We start from the raw sequence: 23,449 nt of genomic DNA on the forward strand, positions 1-23,449 counted from the left end.
GAGAATGGTGCTGCTGGGAAAGCGCAGACCTTATCATTTCCGCATCACCCTCTTCTCCCTCCCGCTCTCTCTCCCGCGCTTTCCCCCGCGCTCCGGTTTGCAGCACGCCGGCTCCGGCCTTTCCCCCCGAAGGGCTTTCCGGCGGCAGCGGCCGCAGCTGGGAACCGAAGCGTGGGCCGGTTTTGCCGAGGCATTCAGCACGCCGGCTGCCAGGGCCGGCAAACACGGGCTGCCTCGGGGGTCCCCGGGTGCTGCGGGTGGTGAAGGTGCTGCGACCAAGGCCATCCCCTCTGCCTGCTCCCGCACGGAGCGAGCTGGCGCTGCGCAGAGGTGGCCTTATTGGCCGCTACGATCGGATGTTCAAAAGGCGGCTGGGCGGGGGAGCGGGGAAGCTGACATCAGTTAAAGTCGGATTCGGGCCGGGGACTTCCCCCTTCTCCGTTCGCTCCCCTCCAGCCGCCGCCAACGGGGCGGGGAGAGCAGGGACGCTCGCTCCCGCGGGAGGAAAATTCCCCCTCGCCGGGGTGAACGAACCCGCCTGAGGCGGCGGCGGCCGGGGGGCCGGGCTGCCGGTAGTACGTGTTATGCGGCGTGTCTCCCCGTGGGCCGCAAGGCTCTGGCGAGGGGCCCCGGCGGGAGTTAACCTGCAGTAACCCCGCGGCGCAGGGGCAGCCTCGGCGGGGCGCGCCGGCCCGGGCTGCGCGGGGGGGCGAGAGCCGCCGCGGGCCGCTCCCCACGGCGCGTCCGCAGCCGGGGCTCTTTCGTTCCCCGGGTCTGCCGCGGGGGAGGCGGCTGCGGGAACGGCGGCGCACGGCCTTCTCCCTCCCGGCGGGGCAGCGCGGGCGTCGTCACCAGCCCAGCCAGTTTTCACGTAACGTTTTTATTATGAACAAATAAAACTTCAGATCAGCACGACCGGATGTCCGCTGCCGTATTAGTAGAAAGTATTCCAAAAAGGTTTTTCTTCTCCTTTCCGGCACACAAAACAGAGATACTACTATGCAGAAACCCCCAAGCTGGGAAAAATTGTATCCTACTCACATTTCAACAGCGACAGAGCTTAGACGACGTGCAGATTCAACTTTCCAGTCCTTCCCTGAACACCCAACGCTTGGACAGCTGCTCCTCACGATACCAGCGGGGCTGGGAACGGTTTTGGAAAACCAACCAGTCCGCGCTTCTGCCAGCAGCGGTGCGCGTGCGGTGCGTACGCCTTCCTCCTCCGCGCTCGGCCGGTGGGCAGCGAGCCTCACCGCACCCCAGGGAGGCACGGCGTAACCCCCTGGTACAGACCGGGAACTGAGGCACGGAGAGCTTTTAAGTGACTGACTATGTCCCAAATCACGCAGCGCACGAGTAGCTGCAGTGGGAACACGTCCCAGGAGAAGGGCTGCTCTAGCCACGAGGTCCCACTGCTGCCTTCTCTGCTTCCACCTCTCACAGACTCGTTTAAGCTAAACATACGGATGACGCGCCCAGGATACAAACATGCCACCAAAAATATATATATATATATTTATAGGGGGGTGTGTGTGTATATATATATATGTATATCTCTACCTATATCACAAAGTTCTACTTGAAGTGTTGCATCTCTTCCTTAATCTAACCAAAATTCTAACTCCAATACATTCAAAATCACCTGCACCCACAGTTCCATGTAGGCAATTAAATAATTAAGAAACCCCTCGAATGTTCACTATTCAGGAAAAAAAAAAAAAAAAGAAAAAAATACGGCAAATAGCTGTCAATACTCCTATGTATATTAAAGAAAGATTTAAGGCACCCAGAGATATTTGCCAATCTACCTTTAAAGTGACTGGGCAAACACCAGGACTGTTTGGTTACTGCTCCTCAGCTCCCACGCTAATTCCAGATTCTGGACCCGAATCAGCACTTGACATTTGAAAGGAACCCTTGATGTCAAATCCTGCTTCTCTGCCGAGAGGATGCGAAATATGGCAGCATGTCACGGCATGCTTCTCTCCGGTAGGGTGTGTCACGTGACCCCTTAAGGGCAGCAGGAGCAAGGAAATCATTCTCCTCACCTTCTCCCCTTCCCACACCCCTTTCAAATTACTGGATGGAACAAATTCATCCTCTCTGGAGACTTCTGTGAATTCAGAGAGGTTCAGACTAGAGCAAAGTCAGCCCCCAATTACAGAGCTAACAGCGTTTCTCTTTTTTTTTGGAGGGCTTTTTCTATTTTCAAATGGCAGGATACAATTCTAGCCACAACTCCCTTTGCCCCAGCCAGCCCGCAGGCAGTCACGAGCCTCAGAGCACCAAGGATGCCACCTCCTGACGCTGGGAGCTGAAGGGCTCCCTGCGCCATTCCTCCCTGTTGTACCTCTCGGCTGGAGACCATGTCGCTCCCAGTGGCTCAAAACCTTGAAGGGTCCCATTGCTAAGCAATAGCAGGGCCATGGTGGTGGCGGGCAGGGGAAAGGAGAGGAGAAGGACTTCTTTTCTGAGTAACGAGCGTGCTCTTGTTAAGGAGAACATCACAGAGCTGTCCTGGCTCCTGGCGAGTTTCACAGCAGCAGGAAAAAGCAAAGCTGCAGAGACTTGCTCCCGTGAAGCTTGCCCGGCCACTATCTGGCAAAGCTGAGGCGAGGAAGTTGGCATCCACTCTCTCTGCCCTCCCTGGCCTGCCTGAATAAGGCAGATGCTGCAAAGCCCGCTCCAGTACCACCTCGTTCCGGCCGCCTCTTGTGCGTTCCTCCAGCTCCGTTTGGTGCATTTAAGCAACAAAACCAAGACTATTGCTACAACTAATAATAATAATAAAAATTAATAATAATGGGGAGAGTTAAGGGGGAAAAAGAGCACATTCAGCCCAGTGAGGGGCTCGGGGCCATGATGCCCAGAACCTAGCCCACCACCTGAACTCAAGCTGCGGTCTCTGCAACTTGCAGGAAACAACACCCACAAGGACTTTTTTCCCCAGCACACCCTCCAGCTGTGTGCCCACGTCAGCTCGGTGATATAACTGACCTTTCCGCAGGCTCAGCCGCCCTCGCTGCCTGCCTCACCAGCGAAGAAGCAAGGTGGCGAGATGGCTCGCCAAGGGGGCTGGGAGGCAAGCTAAGGGACTAACGAGGAGCTGCTTTCGCCTCCCCCTTCCCACCCCCTCAGAGGAGCCGGGAATGACAAACCACCCTGGTGGACCCTGGGCAGGAAAGCCCAGAGGTGGCTCGCACTGGCAGCAGTGTCTCGCCTCGGAGGTCTCGACTCCCTCGAGCCCCCCCATGCCGCCTGGCCCCGCGTCGGTGTTTCTCAGGCACTTGCTAATCGACTGAGCGGAGCCCCCAAGGATGGAGAGACCTGCTCCCGCGGACACCCTCACCCCTCCCTATGCCTGTAGGCGCTCCCTTGCCCCATCCCTGCGCTCAGCGCAGGATGCGGATCCGCAGGGCGGGCACGGACACCAGGACATCTGCCTGCCCTCCCCACCGCTCCTCCAGCACACAAAGCAGCTGAGCTCAGCGATGGAGCTTTGGTTTACATCCTTCTCCCCCTCTCCGTTTTGGCAAAGGCCTGTTTCCTGGCAAAAATCTCAGTGGCGGCAGCGAACAAAACCACCCCAGGCTGGTGCCACCGCACGGCGGCCAGTGGCACACCCCTCTGTCTGTTCCCCTTCTCACTGTGGCTCTCCAAAGGGGCCACGGAGCCCAGAGCCAGGCTCTGCCCTCAGTCCCTGGTGGCGTGGGGCACAGCGGGCAGTGCAGAGAGGGAGGCTGTGACACCAGACGGAGGAGGTAATAAGGTCACCTAGGCTCCCCCTCCAGTGCCCGCTGCCGCCACCAGACCCCCCGCCCCAGCTTGGGAGAACACTTCCCAAGAGACATCTTGGAAAGAGACAACTCTTTCCGGTGGCAAGGGAAGGGGACGGGGCTGCTTTTCCCCTGCAGGGAGAGCAGTTTAGCCATGCCACGTCTGTCAGCAGCCCTTGAGAAAGGAAGAGGGACAGAGGAAGGAATTGGGGGGGGGGAAGGTGGTGGGGAGAGAGTCACTGACTCTGGCTCCACTCTTCAGCTGGCTGGTACAGGCTTCCCTTAACCCCATGGTACGTAGCCGGCTGCGATGAGCCGCCCTGGGCTGCTTCCTACCAGCTCCTCTGCCAGGGAGAGACCGGGACGATGTAAAGTGGGAGGCGTGGTAGAGGGGCTGGAGAGAATGAATGGAAAGGAGAAGGAGAGGAGGGAAAGGGGTGGCCTTGCATTATAAAGGCAGAGTCCTAGATCTTAAATACATCACGTAAAATACAGTGTGGGAGGGGGGTTAAAACTCATTATCATTACCTTAAGCAAACTGGTAGCATTATTCAGTAGTTAGTAAACAGAACATTAAACCTTTGTCCAGCGTGTTCAGAGGGGTGAGGAAAGGAGAAAGGGAGAAAAAAGGAGGAAGGAGAGGTGTGGATGTGTGTGTGAAGGGGAGCAGGAACTCAGCCACTCTTGTGACTCCCATCTCCAGTCCGCATTTTCCGAGCCAGGATGACCTCCTTCGAGACTTTCTTGCGATCGCTGGCCAGCCCCAGGAAGCACATGAGGTCGATGAAGGCTGTGGTTAAGTTGAAGCGCCAGCCAAACTCACTGGTGGAGTAGTCGTAGGGGAAGGTGTGGTGGTAGTTGTGGAAGCCTTCTCCTGAAAAACACGACCGGGGTGAGGCAGAGCTCCAGGTGATGGGCCCTCTACCTTGGCCCAAAGCACCACATTCCTGAAACAGGCTCTGGATTGAGTCCAGGCTTCTCTCTCCTCTCAGCCCAACTTCACCTCTCTGCAATCTACCCCACCTCATTTGGGCAGGTCCAGCACGCCCAGGCTGGCCCAAACGAGGCAATGACAGTCACAGAGGACCTATGGTGCTTTAGAGGAAAATGAGCGTGTGGCAAGGAACCGAGAAAGGCCCGGGCTCACCGACTGCACCGAAACACCGGGGGAATCCTAACGGCTTTTCCTCTGCCACCACGAGAAACCTTCTAGTATTGGCTGAGCTACCAGCTAGACCTGCAGCAAGTCCCCAGCAAGCCAGGCCAATCAATACTCCTACACCACTGGCAGTCCTAATGCCAAATCCAACAGGCATTTCCATGTGGGAATAATGCAGACAGACATCTACTAAGCAATCTACCCCAGTCAGCCACCCTCTGCTCCGGACACTGTCAATGCTGGCTTCAGTGCTCACCCCTTCAATGACATCGCCTGGACTCCTGCTCCTACCCCGCTGAGTCTTTGCAGTTCAGATCCCTCCCTACTAATAATCCAGGAGCAGATCCTTCGGTGGTGGAAATCAGTGCAGCCCCAGTGATGTACAGTGATGCAAACCAGCTGAGGATTTGGGCTTGGGAGAACAGATCAGGGCAAATGCTGACCCTGGGATGTACTCTCCTAGGTCCCCAAAATTTCAGGAAAACACATGCGATGATCTGGCTTGTCTCATCCTCAAGTACCCCCAAAATCACCAGCTGCCCTGACAACATGTCCAAATGTGCTTCTGCTGGTTTTCAAGTTGACAAATCTAAGACAGAGAAGCAGAGCCTACAGCACACGTTTTTCAGTCTGGTGAACGGGGCAGAGAGACCTTCGAGCAGGGTAAATAAAATACGGCTGTTGAGATAAGGAGGTGCTAAGTATAGCAGAGTCCTTTCCAGCCTGGAGAGAGGCTGGTGGGAGCTGATAAGCCCACTGCCCTTATGTACTCACTGACCAGCCTGGGAAACACCCCTAGGTGCAGAGGCTGGAGGGGAAGAGTGCAGGGGCAAATAGGGACACCCGGATTCACAGAAATTCCTAGAAGCAGCTGCAGCCCCAAGGGGCAGTCCCCGCTCTACAGTCTACCCGCAGCAAAAGACACGGACGCTGAACGTACCTAGGGCCCCCAGGCTGACCAGGGGGTTCTCCCGTGGGTTGATGTGCTGATCGTATGGCCGGTTGCCAAACATGTGAGCAGCACTGTTCACTAGCCAAGCGGCATTGAGCGTTACGGCGTAGCGCAGGATGGCTGGAATGAAGAAGCTGATGATGATGGATTCGTCCCAGAAATACCAGGGCACTAGAGTGGGCAGGGTGAAGCACAGCAACACCACCGAGGGCTTGTAGTATCTGGAAAAGAAGGGACCAGAAGGAAAGTGCTCAGTGGCAGAGGCAGGACAGGAACGGGTGGTTCAGTCCTCCCTTTGGAGGATTCATGCTCAGCTATACAGGGAAAATCAAGTGCAGAAATACCTCACCCCTGAGCCCTGCATCTTTTGCCCTGGGTGTGCAGAAGCCATGCCTGGAGACTCCAAAGTCTTATCACCGGGCAGGAGACTCAAACTGAAGTCCTGCTCTCCCCGTCTCAATGTGCACAAAGCAATGTCCCCATCACCATGAGTCCAGACACCAGCTGCTGCTTTTAGCCTCATCTGCCATTTGCTTCTCAGCTATGCTGGTCCCCATAAAGGCAACCCCATGCTTGCAGAGTCCCACAGAAGGTCCCTTCTCCGGCTCTGGCCCAGCGCTGCAACTCTTCCTTGCAGACTTGGCCCTGCCTACCAATACACCCCATCAACAAGTGCAAGCGAGGGACACTTGCGCCATCAAACAGACCAGCATGTGGGGTCTCTCACACTAGAGCGAAGGGAGTAGAGGAAGCTGAACCACTCTGACGAGCCACAGGAAAAATCCCAGGCACAAAAAGGAGGGAAGCCATAAATCTTGCTTGGTTTGTGTGGGACAGAACTAGGGACCTCCTGAGTGAGGGTGGTTACTATATGGGGTCAGTCCCCCGTCCCTGCAACCCTGGTGACAGGCTCGCCGTCTCTGGGGATCAGTCCCAGTATAGCCCCAGACAGCTGAGAGATAGCCCATGCAAGAGGCAGCAGTGAATCAAGACTGTCCTTCCCAGTTACTGTCTCCCTGACGTCCCCATTTTCAACTCCTCTTTCACCACACTGTTTCCAGGAGGCTGTTGGGAGAGGGGTAGAGGCATGGCCTGGAAGGTATACCACAACATCGCCAAGGATGGCCCGGAGGCACCTGTGGGTGGGCTCTGGGCCAGCTAAAGCAGCAGCTGGGCTGTGGGCAGGCCGGCGTGGAAGTGCTTTGCGGTGGGAAGCTCAGCCTGCTGCTGGCAAGATGCTACAGGGTAGGCGGGCAAGGAAGGTGTGTGGGAGGGCTGGAGGTAGCACTAGCTCCTAAGTACTTCCTACAGAGCTCCTAAATACTTCCTATAGGAGAGGCACAGCTCATTTCTCACAGTTCATCCCACAGACCGAAGACTCTCATTCTCAAATGACGCCTTCAATCCCCTCACGCTCCATCAAAGGCGCTCGGGGTCCCTAGCCCATTTGCAGAGTCCCTGCTCTATCCCACATGGCTCTGTGCTGGGGCTGACCCCACCACTCACCTCCGCTGGAACATCACCACTTTGTCAGCCTTTATGTCGCTCAGGTCCAGCTTCTGGCCCTTCTCTATGACATCGGGGTGCTTGCGCACCAGTAGCCAGCCGATGTGGGAGAAGAAGAAGCCCCGCGTGGCATTGTGTGGGTCCGCGTCTGTCTCGGAGAACTTGTGATGGACGCGGTGGTCCCGGACCCACTCGTAGATGTCATTCTGCAAGGCAACAGGAGCGGAGACTTAGGGCCAGCGCTGGAGATATTCCCTTCAAATTAACAAAAGGGTCTAAAACATTTAGACACCTAAATACCATTGACGTGAACTCCTATCAGTCATTTTGTCTTTCATTAGGGCTTGGGGTTTTTGGCTTTTAAAACAAAGGTTAGGGTCGTCTTTGCTCAACCACTTCCAATTTTCTTTGAAATCTGCTTCTTTGGTGGGCTGCCCTTCCTCTTTTGTTTTTAATTGGCTAACTTCAGGCTTTGGTTGGCACATCCTCTACAGCATCACAGGCTCTGACTGCTCAGCCTGTTCCCCCACCCCTGCAACAGCCAGCCCCCATTGGCCAGTCAGTGCCTCCTCCCTCACACGCTCCACTCTTGTCGGTCACTTGTCCCCATCCCTACATGGTGCCAGCGGGGATTGATCAACCTGCCCCTTCCCTTTGGCCTGACATTTTCCATGGGTCAACCTGCCTTGCTTTTCCTGGGATTGCCAAATCAGACCTGTTTAACTTGAGGGGCGAGGGGTTTTTTTAACTTCTTTTTTTTCCATTGGAAATCAGTTTTAAAATTGAGGCCCCTCTTTAGAAATAGAATAAACGCACCGTTTCAATGACAGTTATCAAAAAAAAATACGCCCCTTCAGCCCCATAACTGTTCCATTTAAGCTGCAAAATCAATAGTTTGGAAAACATCAAAGCTTTCATCATTTGTATTAAGAAATTATTGTTTTGGCCGGTTTTAAGGATAGATTTTAATGAGCCCGTGCTCATTCCTTTACACCACGATTTCGGTGTGCTTAAAGCCATTTATTACACCATCCTAGAAAACACGAAACGGAGATCCAAGCACGCCTCTATTGCCCGTATTACGCAAGAGGCTCCTTAATCTCCTAAGTACACAGGACTTTTCCTCAAAACACTTTGAAGGTAGGGAAGTGGCATAATCATCCCTGTTCCTTGCCTGGAAAGACCAAGTGACTTAGCCGCGCAGGGAACCTGTAGCAGAGACACAACTCCTCAAGTCCATCTCAAGTGCTGCAACCACTCCTCCTCCAATTGAGATAAAATGATTTACCTGCAGGCCACGCAATAAGGCAATGATAGACACGGGCCAGGATTCAACTCTCACTTGCTTCCAAACACTGGGAAGTGCTGCCTGCCTTCCAGCCAAATCCTGAGCACCTCCAAGTATCACCAGCCCTCACCGTTGTTAGCCAGAGCTCGGTCACTCAGTGTTCCCCCAGAAGAGGGTGGCCCCGCAGCCTTCCCTATCCAGTAAGCAGAGAAACACAACCGGTACCCATGCTGGAAATGTTTCACCTGTGACCCAAAGCCTCTTGCACATTCCAGACCCTACACAGCATCACGTAACATGAGAGGGCCCAGCCTGAAAGCTGTCAGACAGCTTGGCCTTCCCCATCTGGGGAGGCTTTCCCCATCTCCTTGGAAATCCTTCTGCTAGAGGCAGAAGGCACAAATTTGGCAAGAGACCAGGTACCGCAGCTGGAGCTTGGTACCACCTCGTCCACCTCACCCTGTGCACAAACACAAATCAAGGGTCTCAAAGCTGAAAAGTCAGTAACTTGACCCAAACTTCAGCACATTATCTTTTCCACAGATCTTATTTTGGGACCACCTCTAACTGCAGCTCTGTCTGAAAATCATGGCTTTCTGAGACCAGCAAGCAAAGCCTAGGAGAATGCCTCCTTCCCTGGGAGTTTCCAGCTACAGGCTATAACCAGGAGAGCTTCTGCTGTGCTGCAGCTGCCTGGTCTTGCAGGTGGAGGAGCCGACTAGGTGCAGAATTCCCAACTTTTCTGAAATCACAAGCCACAGGTCTCTGAGCAGCCAACAGGCATTTTCTGGAGGACCTCAGATAAGATAATCTATAGTCTTCTCTGGCCTTCAAAGTCACCGGTCTCCCCTTAGAGCTGCTGCTACTAAGAGGAATGAGATAAATTGAAAATAAACCTTCTCTTGATCTCATTGAAAGTAACTATTTAAAAAAAAAAAAAATCCATGGGGAATGGTACTGAATTTTCAGTAAAACTTTGGATTAGTTCCTATTGAAGCTGAAATATCTGTCTGTCTCTCATCTTTGTCTATTCCTATCCCCTACAGCAATAGCTCAGCAAATTCTTTCCCCCTCTGCCCTATAACCCTGTGAAAGATGGCCTTTGTATGGGACTAGCCAATACACAGCAACCCATCCCATTCCCTTGCTGAGTGCTGGACCAGGAATCAGCAGCTTGGTCCTTCCTCTTCCTCACGAGAGACTCTGGTGGTTTGGTACTGAGAGAGAATAGGAAAGTCAGTGGTGTTTTAGGAAGTTTTTCAAGGCTGAAACAACCCATCCCCACCCTGTTCTGATTAAATGTCAATGAAGTGCTATCCTCTATGGCTACACAGGGGAGAAAGGAAGATAATGTCTCTAAAATACCTGGTCCACTTGGGCTTTACCCTTCCCCCATACCTCAGCTGGAGAATTACTTAGGGGCACAGCACTGAGACTTTTCTGTTCACCTCCTTGCAGCAGAAAGTGCTGCACCCTGCCACCCTCCCAAGTACTTTCTACACACGAGCAAGCCTGTATGAAGTCCCTTCAAGTACATACAGTTGGAGGACAGAGTCCCGTGAGAGCTGCCTCACAGCAGCAAACCCAAGAGACCCCCAGGATTTTTCTCTGCCATGCCAGTCTGGGGTTTCACTCTGACTTCTTCTGAAGGGCCATCTCTGCTACTTTCTACAGTCCCTAAGGACTTCCCAGTTTGTTTCCTTTGTGGACTGTGAAGTGCTCTCCTGAGTGTTTAGGCAATATCATGAGGTGCTCATCAGCTGCCTGCAGTCACTTGCGCCACTCTGAATGGGCCCAACCCTTCTCTCCTTGAAACATCACTGACCTGTGATGACTCTCTGGAAGCCAGTGGTGTGATTTGTAACAGGGTTATTCCTAAATATCACTCTTCTGAACCAGAGAAGCATCGCCCTAACTGCATCATCTCAACAAGTTCTTGGTCCTTCTGCAGCAGCAAATTCCACAGCCTGGCTCCCTGGGCTGTGCCGATATCTCCCCTCTTATCAGCCACGCAGCAAGAGGAGGGTGAGGCAACACCAGCAGAGCACTTAGTACTTCCACACCTCTTTCACAGGACCTGGAGCAAGCACAGGGTGACCACACCTCGAGGGAAGGGTACGTTCCTGCTTTGGAGAGCTTTCCTACCCCTGGTCTTGGCCAACAGTCCCCTCCCCACCCGGCTTGCCTCAGCGTCACCCTCTGATGGGACAAGGTGAAGACAGTGAGATGGACTCTAGCACCACAGCGTCACATGGTAAGGGCAGGTTGTTTCCTAACAAGAGGTAGTAGGAGAAAGGAACCTCTCCGCCAGCCTGTGCCCCACATCTGAGACAGGGTTTCAGGGGAGCACTTCCTTCTGAGACCAGCAGCACGCTGAGGAGGTGCTTACCTGGAAGGCCATAGAGTTTGCAATAGTCAAGAAGATCCGCAGGGGCAGCGTGGCTTTGTAGGACCGATGGCTCCAGAGGCGGTGAGATCCAGCTGTGATCCCCAGAGCGCTCACCACGAAACACAGAACGGCTGGACAGGAAAAACAAAAGTGTTGGAGCAGTTAGAGCAAGTCAGCCTGCAGCAAAGTCTCAGGCAGAGCGACACGCAGGCAGGCCTTCCCCCAAAGCTCTATAAGCAAGAGAGGAACCCACGGAAAGCACAGACTGGGGCAACAAAAATCAATGTGAGAGTGCCCAAGCTACAACAGGCTTCCTAAGCAACATGGGGCAAATCACTTCAGCTCTTCATCTCTGACAAGGGAGGAGGCTCCCCCTTACAAGAGTTGTCACAAGGGTTGGTTCTTCAGCATAATAGTGCCATCTGTCATGGTGCAGGGTTATCAAAATTGTATGAAGCGACCGCTTCCATATAGCCCTGTGGTAACAGCTCTGCAGTCCACCAGGGAACAGCTTTCCCTTTTCCTCCCACCCCAAAAAATCAAGGGTCTTGCTTTCCTATCTCACCACTCCTCACTAAATCTCTTTTGCATTCTTTCCACCTAGAAGAGGCAGATGATCTTATAGTTCTTCAGGGGGACAGCTCAAGCCCAGGGTTAAGCTTCCCTTCTGCTCCCTTTCTAAGCAGAAGCTGGCTAGAAGAAGATCTAACCTACCATCCCACTGAAGCCTGGGCTTCACCTTCAACTCCACCACTGACTTAAAATGTGCCCAGAGGCTCCTGTTCCCAGGGTCTTTTTGATCCCCCCTCTGCTCAGCTCCTGCACCATTTACGGAAGGGAATTCCAAGGCCAACAACTCATTGCAAGTCGTGCCCAGGGCAGAGGCAGGCGTTGCTGGGCCCAGCTGAGCTTCGAGGCTGCTTTGTGCGTTCCCTCTCCATGCAGGTCAGAAGGAATTCCTTGCCCCTCTGGCAGCTAGTAAAAACCCACGTCCCTCTCCCTCTGGATCGCGCGTTTATGTCTGCCCTGGGCTGTGTGTTCCCACGTGTCCTCCTGGGACCTCTGGAATTTAGCCTGGCTTCCAGCATCTGGTCTTAGAACTCAAATGGAGAAAAGACCCCCATAGGGTCATAGCAGCATTACACTAGGAAGCTGGGGAGAAGAAGAAAATTGCATCTGAAAATCAACTCTTTCTCTAGGAAGGAAGGGTCAGGAAGTTTGGCACTAAGACGGAGGGCGTTCAACAGTTGGTTTGCCCTGCAAGTTCAGGCACCGAGAGGAAGGGTGCACATCTGCGCATAGGTCAACTGATCCACCTTCAGCCCCCTCGGGGAAGGGATGCCTTCTTACCAGTCCCCCAGGGGAAACTCTTGCTTTGTTATAAATTTGCAGATTTCAGCCAACTGGATCAATCATGAAAACAGCTCCTTATTCTTACACGTAAACCCCTGGATAGGAATCACTGGTATGCTTGACAATACCATTCAGTCCAGCCAAATGGCTCTAATCAAGCTTATCTTGAACCCAGAAAATAGACACTCTGCCAGAAACTTGTCTGGAATCAGAGATCTGAGACATGCGCAAGGCACCACGGCCCTGTTCTTTCATTCAGAATAATCCAGGCTTTATTTCCTATCGTCTCTTGCTCTCTCTTCCTTCTGTCACCTCCTTTTTGTTTTTCTGCATTCCAAACCTAATCTCTTATCCGCTAAAAGCTGGTCTCGGCTGATTTAACACCCTCTTCTGGCCCCTTAAACTTGCACGAACCCTCCTCACTCCCATACCGCTGTATAACAGCGACCATCCCTGTCCGCTGATCTGACCGTGACTTCCCATCTTCATCTTCTCCCTTGGCTTCCCTGCCTGCTGCCGAACGCAGTGCAAGCCTCAGACCAGCACACCTCTGCCTCGTGTCGCCCAGCACCTCTGCGGTCTCTCAGAGGAGCCAAGCAGTCACTGGTCATAGCTGATTTATAGGGCACGAAGAGGGATGAAAATGCATGCAAATGCAGCAGGATCCGGCCTTTGGAAGAGACAATGGAGCTAAGCAAAGCTCGCAAAGCTGGCCAAGCCCGGAAGGGAGAGGGGAGAGATGCTGGAGCAGGGCGTTTCGTTCAGGTCTCCCTTTGGCCTTACTGACAGGAAAGTACTCATGCTGGACACCCTGAAGGTCTCACCCAGCCCCACAACGCTGACTTGAAAGTTATGAAGCAGCTCATGAGCGGTTCCCCGTTGGTTTTAGATTTTAAGACGCATTTTAAATCAGTCGCTATCCCCACAGATTCATACACAAGAGCAAACCTTGAAAAAGCACCTAACTGATTCACAGAACCTCTCTGGCCTCAGACACCGCAAAAACAAAGAAACCAGCTCCCGGATGTTTCAGACATCTCCTACTAGCGGCAGAAGTGTGACTCACCACTATTCTCCCTTGAATGTAAGCTGCTATACCCTGCAAACCATGTTTCATAAAACCTCTGGGCAACTTTATAACTACGGTCCACGCCTCAGTAGCTGAGGTAGATTTCCGAGGGTGACAAACAGCTTATGGCAGAGCTGAGAGCAGCATCCAGGAGTCTGGATTTAACCTCCAACCTATACAGACTCTACAAAAAACACTGGACAGGGAGTCCATGATAAGCAACAGAATCCAGCGGGTTCATCCCTGCAAACAGGTACAATGATGATCATTGCATAGTCAGGGCATCAGCATCTCGGAAGAAGAAAAGCTCCTCCGAGATCATCCACTAGGAATGAAATTGGAAAGAGAGCAGAGAAGGTGAAATAAAGTAGCACAGACTTGCACGGCTGCCTGTGATGCTGCCCCAAACTGAAGGACTGAGGGACTCCATCAGCTGACGTTTCAAAGTCATCTTCCACCATGCTTTGAAGTATCTGAGATCCAAAAGATTGTCAACTCATAGGTGATGTTCCCAATGACCCATTCAACTGGAATACAAAGAATTATGACCACTGGCAGCAATATGTACTCAGTGCTCCAAAATTAAACCGAAAACATTCCAGATTCAGTCACGTCTATATGACTCACTAGCCTTTACCTCTTCAGGGCCCAGATTCAGACCTCAAGTTATGATGGGAAGCCAGGAATGTGCTAAAGGCATTGTCACCTGCAGTCAACACCACGGATGTTTACATGAAGAGGTGTCCCTGCTCCAGCAGGTGTCCTTGGGCTTCTGCTCAGTGCAAGGGAAAACTACAGCTTTAGACTGTTCCCTCCTTACCTCCCAGTCCCTGCGAGGCAGGTGAGTCCTGCTAGTCTCAGAAGAAAGATACCAAGAGCAAGGAAACACGTGCAGGCTGCCTAAGGGGAACAGCGTTTAGGAGGAGCAAGAGGAGCTACTGCTTGCTAAAACCTAACTTGCCCATCTGGCAAAATCAGAACTTCCCCTCCACGCTTGGAGGAAAAGCACACCCTCTGCTAGTTAAGCCTGGAGAGGACCCTAAGTGGAGAGGTGTTGCCAGCAGTAGTCTTGATGGGAAAGTAACAAAAAAGGTACGTAAACGTTTTGCTGAACACATCCCTGCGGGTAGTACTGGCTGAGATTTTCAGGCTGTCAGAATTGCCTAAATTATCCAGCAAGATTCTCCTTGGTCCAAAGATGATGCAGCAGCAATATCAACCCATGTTTCTGGCACCGCTGGAAGCGCAGGGAACTGAGGTGTTGTCAGAGCACCATGTCGAGACAAACTGTCACTGTTTTATAGACATTATTGGCCAGGCCAAGAGGGGGTTAACACAAACGCTGTCAGTCTGCTGTACCAGAGGGCCAGGAAGACAACCTGCAAATCATGTTTCCAGGGAGGCTCAGAACAGCCAGAGAAGAAACTGTCAATCACCTTTGCATCCTGACCTCCCAGACTCAGTCTCTGTACCGTTTGGCGAATGACACGAGATCTGCCCGTGATCCCTGAAAAGACTGCGCAAGACTTCGTCAAGTGCAGTGGGGAAGACAGTAAATAAAAGGGGAGCTGCCTAGAAAGCCAGTGCTGGAAGGGCTCAGAGAGCCCTCATTATGGTGAGCTCTCACCTGATCAACAACCCCAGCTTGTTCTGGGAAGCTCTGCACCAGAAAGAGATCAGGGGATACAATGCACACAGCAACGCGGAACAGCAAACAACGATGAAGGCAGGGCTGGAGAGCTTGAGAGACAAAGAGGAATTAGCACACAGAGAAATGAAAACAAGAGGACACAGTCACCAACATAACTGGTTTCAGAGGGACAGGAACTTCAAGGAGACGGTGGCCTGGATGAAGAGGCTGTAAGCAGGGGATTGCTCCTTATAATAAAATACAGAAGGTAGATCGGCTACCAGGCACCGCAGCTGCCTGTAACATCACAGCACAGAACATCTGGGGCCATGTTAATTTTATATTACATGTACACAGCCTAAGGAAGGAATGATCTGAAAAGACAAACCAAGAAAGAAGCAAAAACCCCAGCAGCTCCAGAACTACCACTGGGAAAGCTGCTCTGCCCTGAGCCCATGGTGTATTGCCAGGAGCAACGTTAAGTCTCTGCTGCTCTGTCCTTGTGTGTAAAATGGGAACCATAGTCCTCTCCTTGCTACCAGGGCGTGCCGGGAAAATAACAGCAAGTCACTGAGATGACAGCCACAGATGCTTGTACGTGCTAAAGAAAGGTACGAACTGAGAAAAGGGCAATGCAAGAAGGAGCAAGGAGCCTTGCTGAGAAGCCAGGCCTGTGGAGGACCAAAGCATCCCGGCTCCGGTCAGTACTGGAGGAGAACAGACCACAGGGGAAAGCTCTGACCTGGCTGCTGGGTGCAGGGAAGGGTGGTCCTTTCCCAGAACAAGAGCCAGGGATGCAGGGCAGGGAGCTCTGTGGAGCTACTCCAGCTTTGGTAAGGCAGGATGGATTTTCAGCCAGTCCAGAACAGTGCAGTTCCCCCAAACTCCAAGTCCTTCTCCCATTCCCAGAGCATCTGTCACTCCAGAAGCCACCAAGGAATCCTGCAGTGCCTCACAGTGGCAGGAGAGCAACTGGCACTTCACATCAGAGTCGACTGAGTGAGGAGAGCAGGAGGGACTGGCATCAGGCAAAAAGCAAGGCAGATTCCCACAAAATGCCATGGGATGCCACACAGACATCCCGAACAGGCACGCGGTTGCAAAGACACTGCCTCAGAGACCATCTGGGGGTAAGGTGGGGCTTAGCAGAATGCAAAGCAGCATGAACCTTCCGCATCAAGATGCTCGAGCCCACTTAAGTATCTCGGGGGAGCTCAAGGGAGAAGGGTTGGATGGACGTGGAAACCGCGGTGCATCTCAGCAGCTTGAAATGAAACCAGTAAACCCAACTCACCTTTTCCCTCCTCCCTCCCGCAGTGCTCTGAGGATATTTGGCTGGGGTTGGAGGACCCAGGCTGTCAGCTCAGTGAGAGAAGCCAGCAGCCCCTGCCTAGCCTCCAGCTGAGAGCCTGGGGATGGGACAGACAGAGCAGGACCAAGAGCCCTGAAACGTTCCTCCAAGGTCGTGCTCGGGCCGCGTGTTCTGCCCAACCCTGCCACCCCGGGAAAAAACGCAGCCTGTCAGGTTTTCACAAGGGAAAGGCCCAGCAAAGTCTTCTTTCACCATGCCCCCCCCCCGAAAGGCCATGCTAGCTGCACAGGGAACGTGTCAGTGCCTCTGCTTCTGCAGATGCTGTAGCCAGCCTCTGACCGAGTCCTGTGGCCTCCAGTGATGCCCACCCCCCAGGCCTCTGCCTGTGAGAGGCAGAGATGGTCCAGGAGGAAAAGAATCAGTCTGGCCATGCAGGGAGCCATCTCTTTCCCGGTCCAGCTGTGATGCTTGTTGCTCACAGCCATCGGGAGGACAGACTTTGAGAGCGTGACGGACCAGGTGGATCGCTCCAGGGCCTGTCCGCAGCTGGGCTGGCCCGGTTGCTGCTCCCGGCTGAGCACTTTGCAGGAGCACCGCTGAAACCAAAAGCCATGCCAGCAGGTCTCAAATTAGACTGTCGCTTTTCGTTTCAGGATGCTCTGTTTCACAGGAAGGCAGGGGCTGGATGCAATCTCTCAGCCTCCCCACTGGGAGCCGGTTGGCTTCTTGACTTCTCCAGGGGTCCACACAAAGGCTCGTGGAAAGCGAGGCTCCCCTGCAGCTTGGGCCCCCCTGCAGCTTGGGCCCCGGGCCCAGCTGCCTTTCAAGCAGTCAAAGGAGAAGTTTGGTTCCTACCCAGGGCAAGGTCTCTGAGAAAGGGGAGCTTCGCCTAGCTACCTTCTGCGGGGTTGTGCTTTCCACTGGAATTTGCTGCCTGGAGAGCCGCTTATTTATTTTTTGAAAGTTGTCAGGCTTAGTTCCGGGATGAGGGGGGCTAATCTGTGCTTTTGTAAGAATGATAAAAGACCTGAGCTTCAGACTTAACTCTTGACTTTTATCTTCAGCACAACTGTATTTTGTCTCCTTCCCCTCACACACACGTGGAGGCTCTGTGGGATTTACCCTCCCTCGGTAAAGACAGGAACGGTTCTTGCCTTTGGGCAGCAGCCTCATGCCAAATCATGCCCTGTACCTTGCCTCCCCAGCCACCCCTTCAAGTGCTCTTGCTAGCATCTTTCTTCCTAAGCTTCTGGGACTGTCACAGTATTCCATCACACATTTTCTCTGCTTCACCCCAGAAGTGGCTGCACATTCAGGTGTGGGCTACTTCCAAGCCTAATTCCTGTGAATTGAGTTCATTCTTTAAGCAACCAAGCAGTTCCCTGCCAAATCCTTCCCTCTCATGCATGACCTTACAAGAGATACTAGCAAGCCCTCCCACAGCTTGCTCCAAAGCTGGCCGAGCAGCTGCTTCTAACAGAAGACCTCCACTTCCTTCTTTCTCCTCCCCGAGTCTGTGGGCCTGGAGGAAAGAAAAATACTACCCAACAGATCTGGGGGTTGCAGATGCCAAGAAACAAATGGAGGAACGTGCTTACCCCATGCCAACGTCTGGATCTTTGCAGAAGGTATCAGCATCAGCCCGAATATGGCCCCTAGATGCAGCAGGCTCATGAGGATGATATTCCTCCAGACGTATCGCAAGGGGGGCTTGGGGCCCTCTTTCTCCCGGTAGGTCTCATCAAAGAGATCATCCACCATGCCCCGGTCTCCTGCCGAGTCCTCATGATTGAGTAAGTTCTTCTCCATGACGGCATTCCCGTTCCTGGTCACCCGGGAGGTGATGGTGCCGACAGTGGTGGTGCTGGGAGCGGAGGAGAACTCCTTGGAGAGGCAGCAACGGACATTTTCAAGAAAGGAAAAAGGGAAAACAAAACAAGAAGTTGGTGGTTACCAATGCAGGGCATAGAAACACAAGCAGCTAGGCTGGCAGTACCAAGACTCACAGCCTGCAGTTTCCCTGGCAGGCTCCGTTCTTTCGGCTGAGCCCTTGGCACCAAGAAGAGCCTGCTCTGGCCCCACAGGCATGGCCTGAGAGGGCGGGGGCCTGATCTTCCTGGGGAGAGGAGGCGAATGGCGGGCAGGGTGCAGAAAGTAAAGAAAAAGACTTGAAAGCCAGTCTTTTTTCCACTAGTGGCTTTGGTGAGATCATTCGCAGGCTGCAAGGATTGTCGTTTTCCTTCAGTTTTATTAGTGGGCGTTTTTAGGTCGGCTTGTGGTCTGGGCTTGTGCATAAGCAGACAACAGTAAAGGAAATCTCGTGAATGAACAAAGAGGTGGGAGAGAAATATGGTCTGAAACACGGTTTTATTTTAAATCATCGGGCTGCTCGTGACACCCTGCCTCTTTGTGTCACCCCACCAGGGATCACCGGGAGAACGTCAGGAAGGTCCATCCACGGGGGGATTCCTCTGGGGTGCCTCCTTATCTCCTCCTGCCTCACCTTCCAGGCTGGGACGTGGCAAGACTGACACGCCTGGGGATCAGCGGACAGAAGCAGTCAAGCGATGTGCTTCCAGTTGGACCTACAGCTCCTACCCCATGCCTGCTGCTAAGGCTTTCATCCCTCTCCCGCTTTCCACTCACAGGCAAACTGAGGCACGGGAAGACAAACCTCTGAGCCGAGGCCACCAGCACACAGAGAGGAAGTTTTAAGCGGCAAGTTGGCTCAGCCTGGCTCCCGGCTCCCTCCCGTAAACGTGAGACAACGTTCCCTCTGCACACGCTTGTTTGCCCTGGCTGAGTGACAGCCTGCCCGATCAGGCATGCATGACGAAAGGAGCAGGCAGGACTGACCCTAATGAGACAGGTCATTGAACCCTGAATCACCAATTTCCATCTCCATCATGACAGCCGCGTGCTTGCTGGTGCTCGCAGCCCTTTGTCAGGCCCGAGCCCAAGCGCCCGACGGGGCTCGACCCCGGGGCTGCCAAGCATCTGGGATGCCAGCGGTGGGAGGGCATGCCGCCCTCATCCCCTCACCTCCGGGGAACCTGCCCAAAGGGCACGTCCCTCCGCTGTCCGCACCGCTGCCTCCACGCGCGACGGGACACTAAAGGTCGGTCAGCAGGAACGGGAGAGCTGGGACCGTGGGAGGGAGAGAGGCCAAGCCGGGAGAGCTCCTTTCCCAATAGAAATCTCTCCTGAATGAACAGCAGATCGCCACCCAGGCGCCGGGGATTCGTCAGAGACCACCGTCCTGCCATGGCCTAGTTTTCTGAGGGAGGCATTAAAATCAGGCCAGGCAGCTTACGTGGCCACCCCAACTCCTCCCTTTCCCAGGGGTAGAAACTAGAGGGTTACAGACATACCTTCCTACGGGGAGGAGCTGACAAAGCTGACAGATGCCCCCCCAAGTTTGGGAAGCAAAATGATATCTACAGAGGGAGCCCTCCAAGTTTTTCCTTCTGTAATCAATCAAAGGTTAGAGAGGAAAAAAACTGGACATGAAGTATCCTGCTGCTTTCTCTGAACCCAGGCAGCTGCTGAGCTCGGGACGGGCTCCCTCTGCATCCCGGCTATGGGCTGTCTCTGCCTAACTTTCCTAACTAATGTTTTGAGGGTATGATACGCTGAGCTGCTGGAGAATTTAGAGGCAATCCCCCTCAAAAAACGCTGTGAGAAATGTCTTCTAATCCAGAGATTAGGCAAGGAAGAGTCCTGCCCATTTCAAAGCGTCAGATATTCTCATCTGGCATTTTGGCAGGAAGGCACAATTTTCCTCCTGGGCTGGAAGACAATCTACCAAAAAGACCTAAGACTTGTCTATGCAAGAAAAAGTCCCAACAGAGATCTGGTGGTATAATTAGACGGGTAACGCTCCCCATATGGACATGCTGCTTCCAGAGTAAGAACGTGGGGTTGGAGTTGCATTTTTCTCCTCCGCGATAGCTTATGTCACTGTCAGCGTTACACAGGGGCAGACGAGGAGGAGGGAGAGTGCAGAGAAGACAGCAGAGAGAGAAAAACCTTTTCTTCCAGCGTCGTAGTAGCCACACGAGGAATTTTACCAGCATACTTATGCTGCTGGAATTATACTGAGGTAATCGAACTGGTCATTTCTCACGTGTAAACTAACCTGAAATCAAAAGGGCTATAAAGCAGCCGTGAAACACAGCTCCACCGTTACAGGCTTGCTGGGGGGGGGAGCACGGGGGCAAGAGGGAGGGAGAGCGGGCAGCTATTTAGCTGGAGACCGGAGAAACGAGGAGGAGAGAAAGAGGATTTTTACCTCCTTATGGCCACAGTGGCTGGCTCCTACTGAGGAAAATGGGATGGGGATTGATCTGGGGTCTAGAACTGAGAGGGGGAGGAGGCCAGCTAAAACACTTCCATGAGCTCTCCCTCATTTCTGAATGACTTTGCAGCTCGCATCTGCACAACAGATGTGTTCCCCCCATCTCCAGCCCCCACCACACACCCTACCAGCACTGAACACGCCATAGGTGATCCTGGCACCCAGCCAGCTTATACAACCAACTGCAGCTCAAAGGCTCCCATGCTGGTTCAGCTTAGGGGCCCCAGGGCACTGCATCTCCGGTCCAGTATATTTGAATATGCCCAACATGACCCAGGGACAGGATTCTTCCCAGCCTCCAGGATACGCCCCAAAATACACGCCGAGACCATGAAACACGGTCTCAGCGCGCTGCCCTTGGCGTCCGTTGCGGGTGGGGAGAGGAGTAAAGTTCCTTACATCGCAGCATCCCTGGAAGGTCACAGCACTGGCACGAAAGGACTGGGGGAGACCCCCCGCCTGCTGGCGCCAGGCAAGACAGCGGGGCTGTGGTTTACCTCCACTCCCCAGCATAGGCAGGAGGGGGAAGGATGAGAAGGCGAGAGCAGGAATACTAGACTCGGCCCCTGCTTCCCCTCAGGCAAAGGGTGGCTGCCAGGAGGGGCAAAAATAAAAAATGAAATCTCTAAAGATCCAACAGCTCTATGCATCTTCTTGGTGCCGGGTTGTTATTCAGACCTTCTTATGCCAAAAATGGGCAGTCTCCCCATTGAACGTTTGCCTGGCTCAGGCAAGGCAGACACAGTCATTCATTTCATCCGGGCAGCTGGCCGCTTTCACCTCGTGTCTGTCCTAAAGACGCTACCTGCTGCAACATTTGCCTTAAAAATGCTGTAAGTCAAAGCCCTTTCTTATAAAAGAAAAAAAAATATTAAGAAAATTAAAAAAAAAAATCACAGCCTGAGCACTACCAAAAACCCCACGGCCTCTTGGCACAAAGGACCTTCCTGAACAGCCTTCACCAGCACGCTTTTAAGACAAATGCTCAGTCTATCCGAGGGCATAGGCTCCACGGGGCGATAATCCCAGCGGCGGCGATCCCCGCTTCGTTCAGGGGCTCCCCATGAGGCTTGGGTGATGTCTTAAGCTAGCACCGCATGACTTAGCCTCACGACTGAGAAGTCGCACGCACACACACAAGTGTGCATACGTGTGTGTGCGCGTGCACGGACACGCGTGGATGCCCACCCCCCCCGCCAGGACAGCAGCAGCGCACCACTCACTGCCGGAGCTGCGGAGATGAAGGAGGACGGGGCGAGGGGAAGCCAAAGCACCCGCAGCCCCGGGCCTGCCGGCAGCCCCCCGCTTACCTCCTCCTGCAGCAAGTGCGCAGGCATGGGGCGGCCCTGTCTCTGCTCCTCGGCGGCGGTACGCGGGCGCGCAGGTCCGCGGCGGCGGCGAGAGGAGGAGGCGGAGGCGGCGGCTGGCTCTTGTCGGCCCCTCGCCTTGCGAGCTGTGCGGCTCGGGGAGGCGGGCGCGGAGGTATTTAAGCGGGGCTGCTTGCTCGGCGGCTGGCGGGGCTGGGCTCTCCGCGCCCCGGCCTCCCGGTGACCCCCTGCCCGCGGGTGAGATGCGCGGGGTCAGCGCGGCTGGCGGCGAGTCGCGGCGGGGGCCCGGCTCTCGGCGTGCCCGCGAGGGGAGGCGGGGCGGGGCGGGGCGGGCCGGGGGGGCGGGAGGAAGGATGCTGAGGAAGAGGAGGGTGAGGAGGGCCAGGCTCTCGCATGATGCCTGGCTGCCTTTTTTTTTTCTCTCTCTTTCTTTCTTTTTTTTTCCTTTCCTTTTTTTTCCCTCCCCCTCGCCAGCCGATTGGCTGCGGGAAATTTGGTGCCACCTCGGCCTGCCTTCGCTCATTGGCTGCCCGCAATCTGCTGTTCGCTCCCCGCGGCGCGCACCCTGCGCGCCCGCCGCTGCCTGCGCGCACGCTGGGCTCCGCGCAGGGCGCGGGGAGCGCGGAGCGGCCGGCGGCCTGCGCGGGGGGGTGCTGCCGGCCCTCGGCACCCCCCCTTCCAACGACGGGGGGGTGGGGGGGCTGCCCCTCGTGAAATAAGAGGCGCCCGAGGGCCGTCGGGGAGCGGCGGTGGAACCCCGCGCCCCTTCCCCAGCTGGGTGCGGCGTGCGGCGGGGGAGGAGGGGGCTTCAGTGTAAAACGCCTGCTCGTCTGTATGGGGAGCGTGAGATACACGTACATGTATATGTATGTATAAATCATACACCTCTGTAAAGAAAAGCACGCCCGCAACTGTGTATCCGGATAAGCCTGAATATCTGTGTAGGTGTTTATCTCGATAGGCAAAACCAGTCTGGAAAATGTTGGCTGTAACGTTTTAAAGAGAGTCCTGGCCGTTTTCCCCCAGAAAACAGTCCCTTTTGGCGGAGGGCGGCAGGAAAAAGGAGCAGCTCGGTTTGCTATCAGCTATTTTCCGTAACAGCCTCCTCGCTAGCCAGTAATGCCAGCAATGCCAGCAATAGGAAAATCCAAGCTCTATCCCGAGGAGACCTTCACCGTCAAAAGTGAAAAAGAGTGCCCTTACAAATAAAACCTTGCTGGTGGCAGAGCCCGGAGGCAGCTCTCCTAACCCCACCGTGTGGCCACCGTGCCAGGCACTCTCAGCCGTTTCGCACCAAGGTTGGGGTGCCCCAGCGCCATCACCCTGGCCA

At 54.1% G+C, this 23,449-nt stretch overlaps 1 protein-coding gene across 1 annotated transcript; it reads right to left on the reverse strand.

The window, feature by feature from the left end:
* Positions 1–864: 864 nt before the first annotated feature.
* Positions 865–22,868, reverse strand: LOC142030185 (acyl-CoA desaturase-like). The gene is made up of 6 exons (XM_075025934.1): positions 22,102–22,868; positions 18,033–18,318; positions 11,071–11,201; positions 7,394–7,599; positions 5,876–6,108; positions 865–4,650 (listed from the first exon to the last, which is right to left on the reverse strand). The coding sequence occupies exons 1-6, from the start codon at positions 22,126–22,128 to the stop codon at positions 4,451–4,453; spliced, it is 1,083 nt and encodes a 360-aa protein (XP_074882035.1). The 5' UTR covers positions 22,129–22,868; the 3' UTR covers positions 865–4,450.
* Between the last annotated feature and the right edge of the window lie 581 nt (positions 22,869–23,449).

This window comes from Buteo buteo, chromosome 4, assembly GCF_964188355.1.
Source record: "Buteo buteo chromosome 4, bButBut1.hap1.1, whole genome shotgun sequence".
NCBI classification, from domain to species: domain Eukaryota; kingdom Metazoa; phylum Chordata; class Aves; order Accipitriformes; family Accipitridae; genus Buteo; species Buteo buteo.

Excerpts from the sequence above, each read along its gene's own strand:
- LOC142030185 (XM_075025934.1), bottom strand. The coding sequence starts at position 22,128 with ATGCCTGCGCACTTGCTGCAGGAGGAG. Across the intron at positions 11,202-18,032 it reads GATCCAGACGTTGGCATGGG|CCGTTCTGTGTTTCGTGGTG; the intron begins GTAAGCACGTTC and ends TTTCCTGTCCAG. Across the intron at positions 6,109-7,393 it reads GTGGTGATGTTCCAGCGGAG|ATACTACAAGCCCTCGGTGG; the intron begins GTGAGTGGTGGG and ends CTTCTTTTCCAG.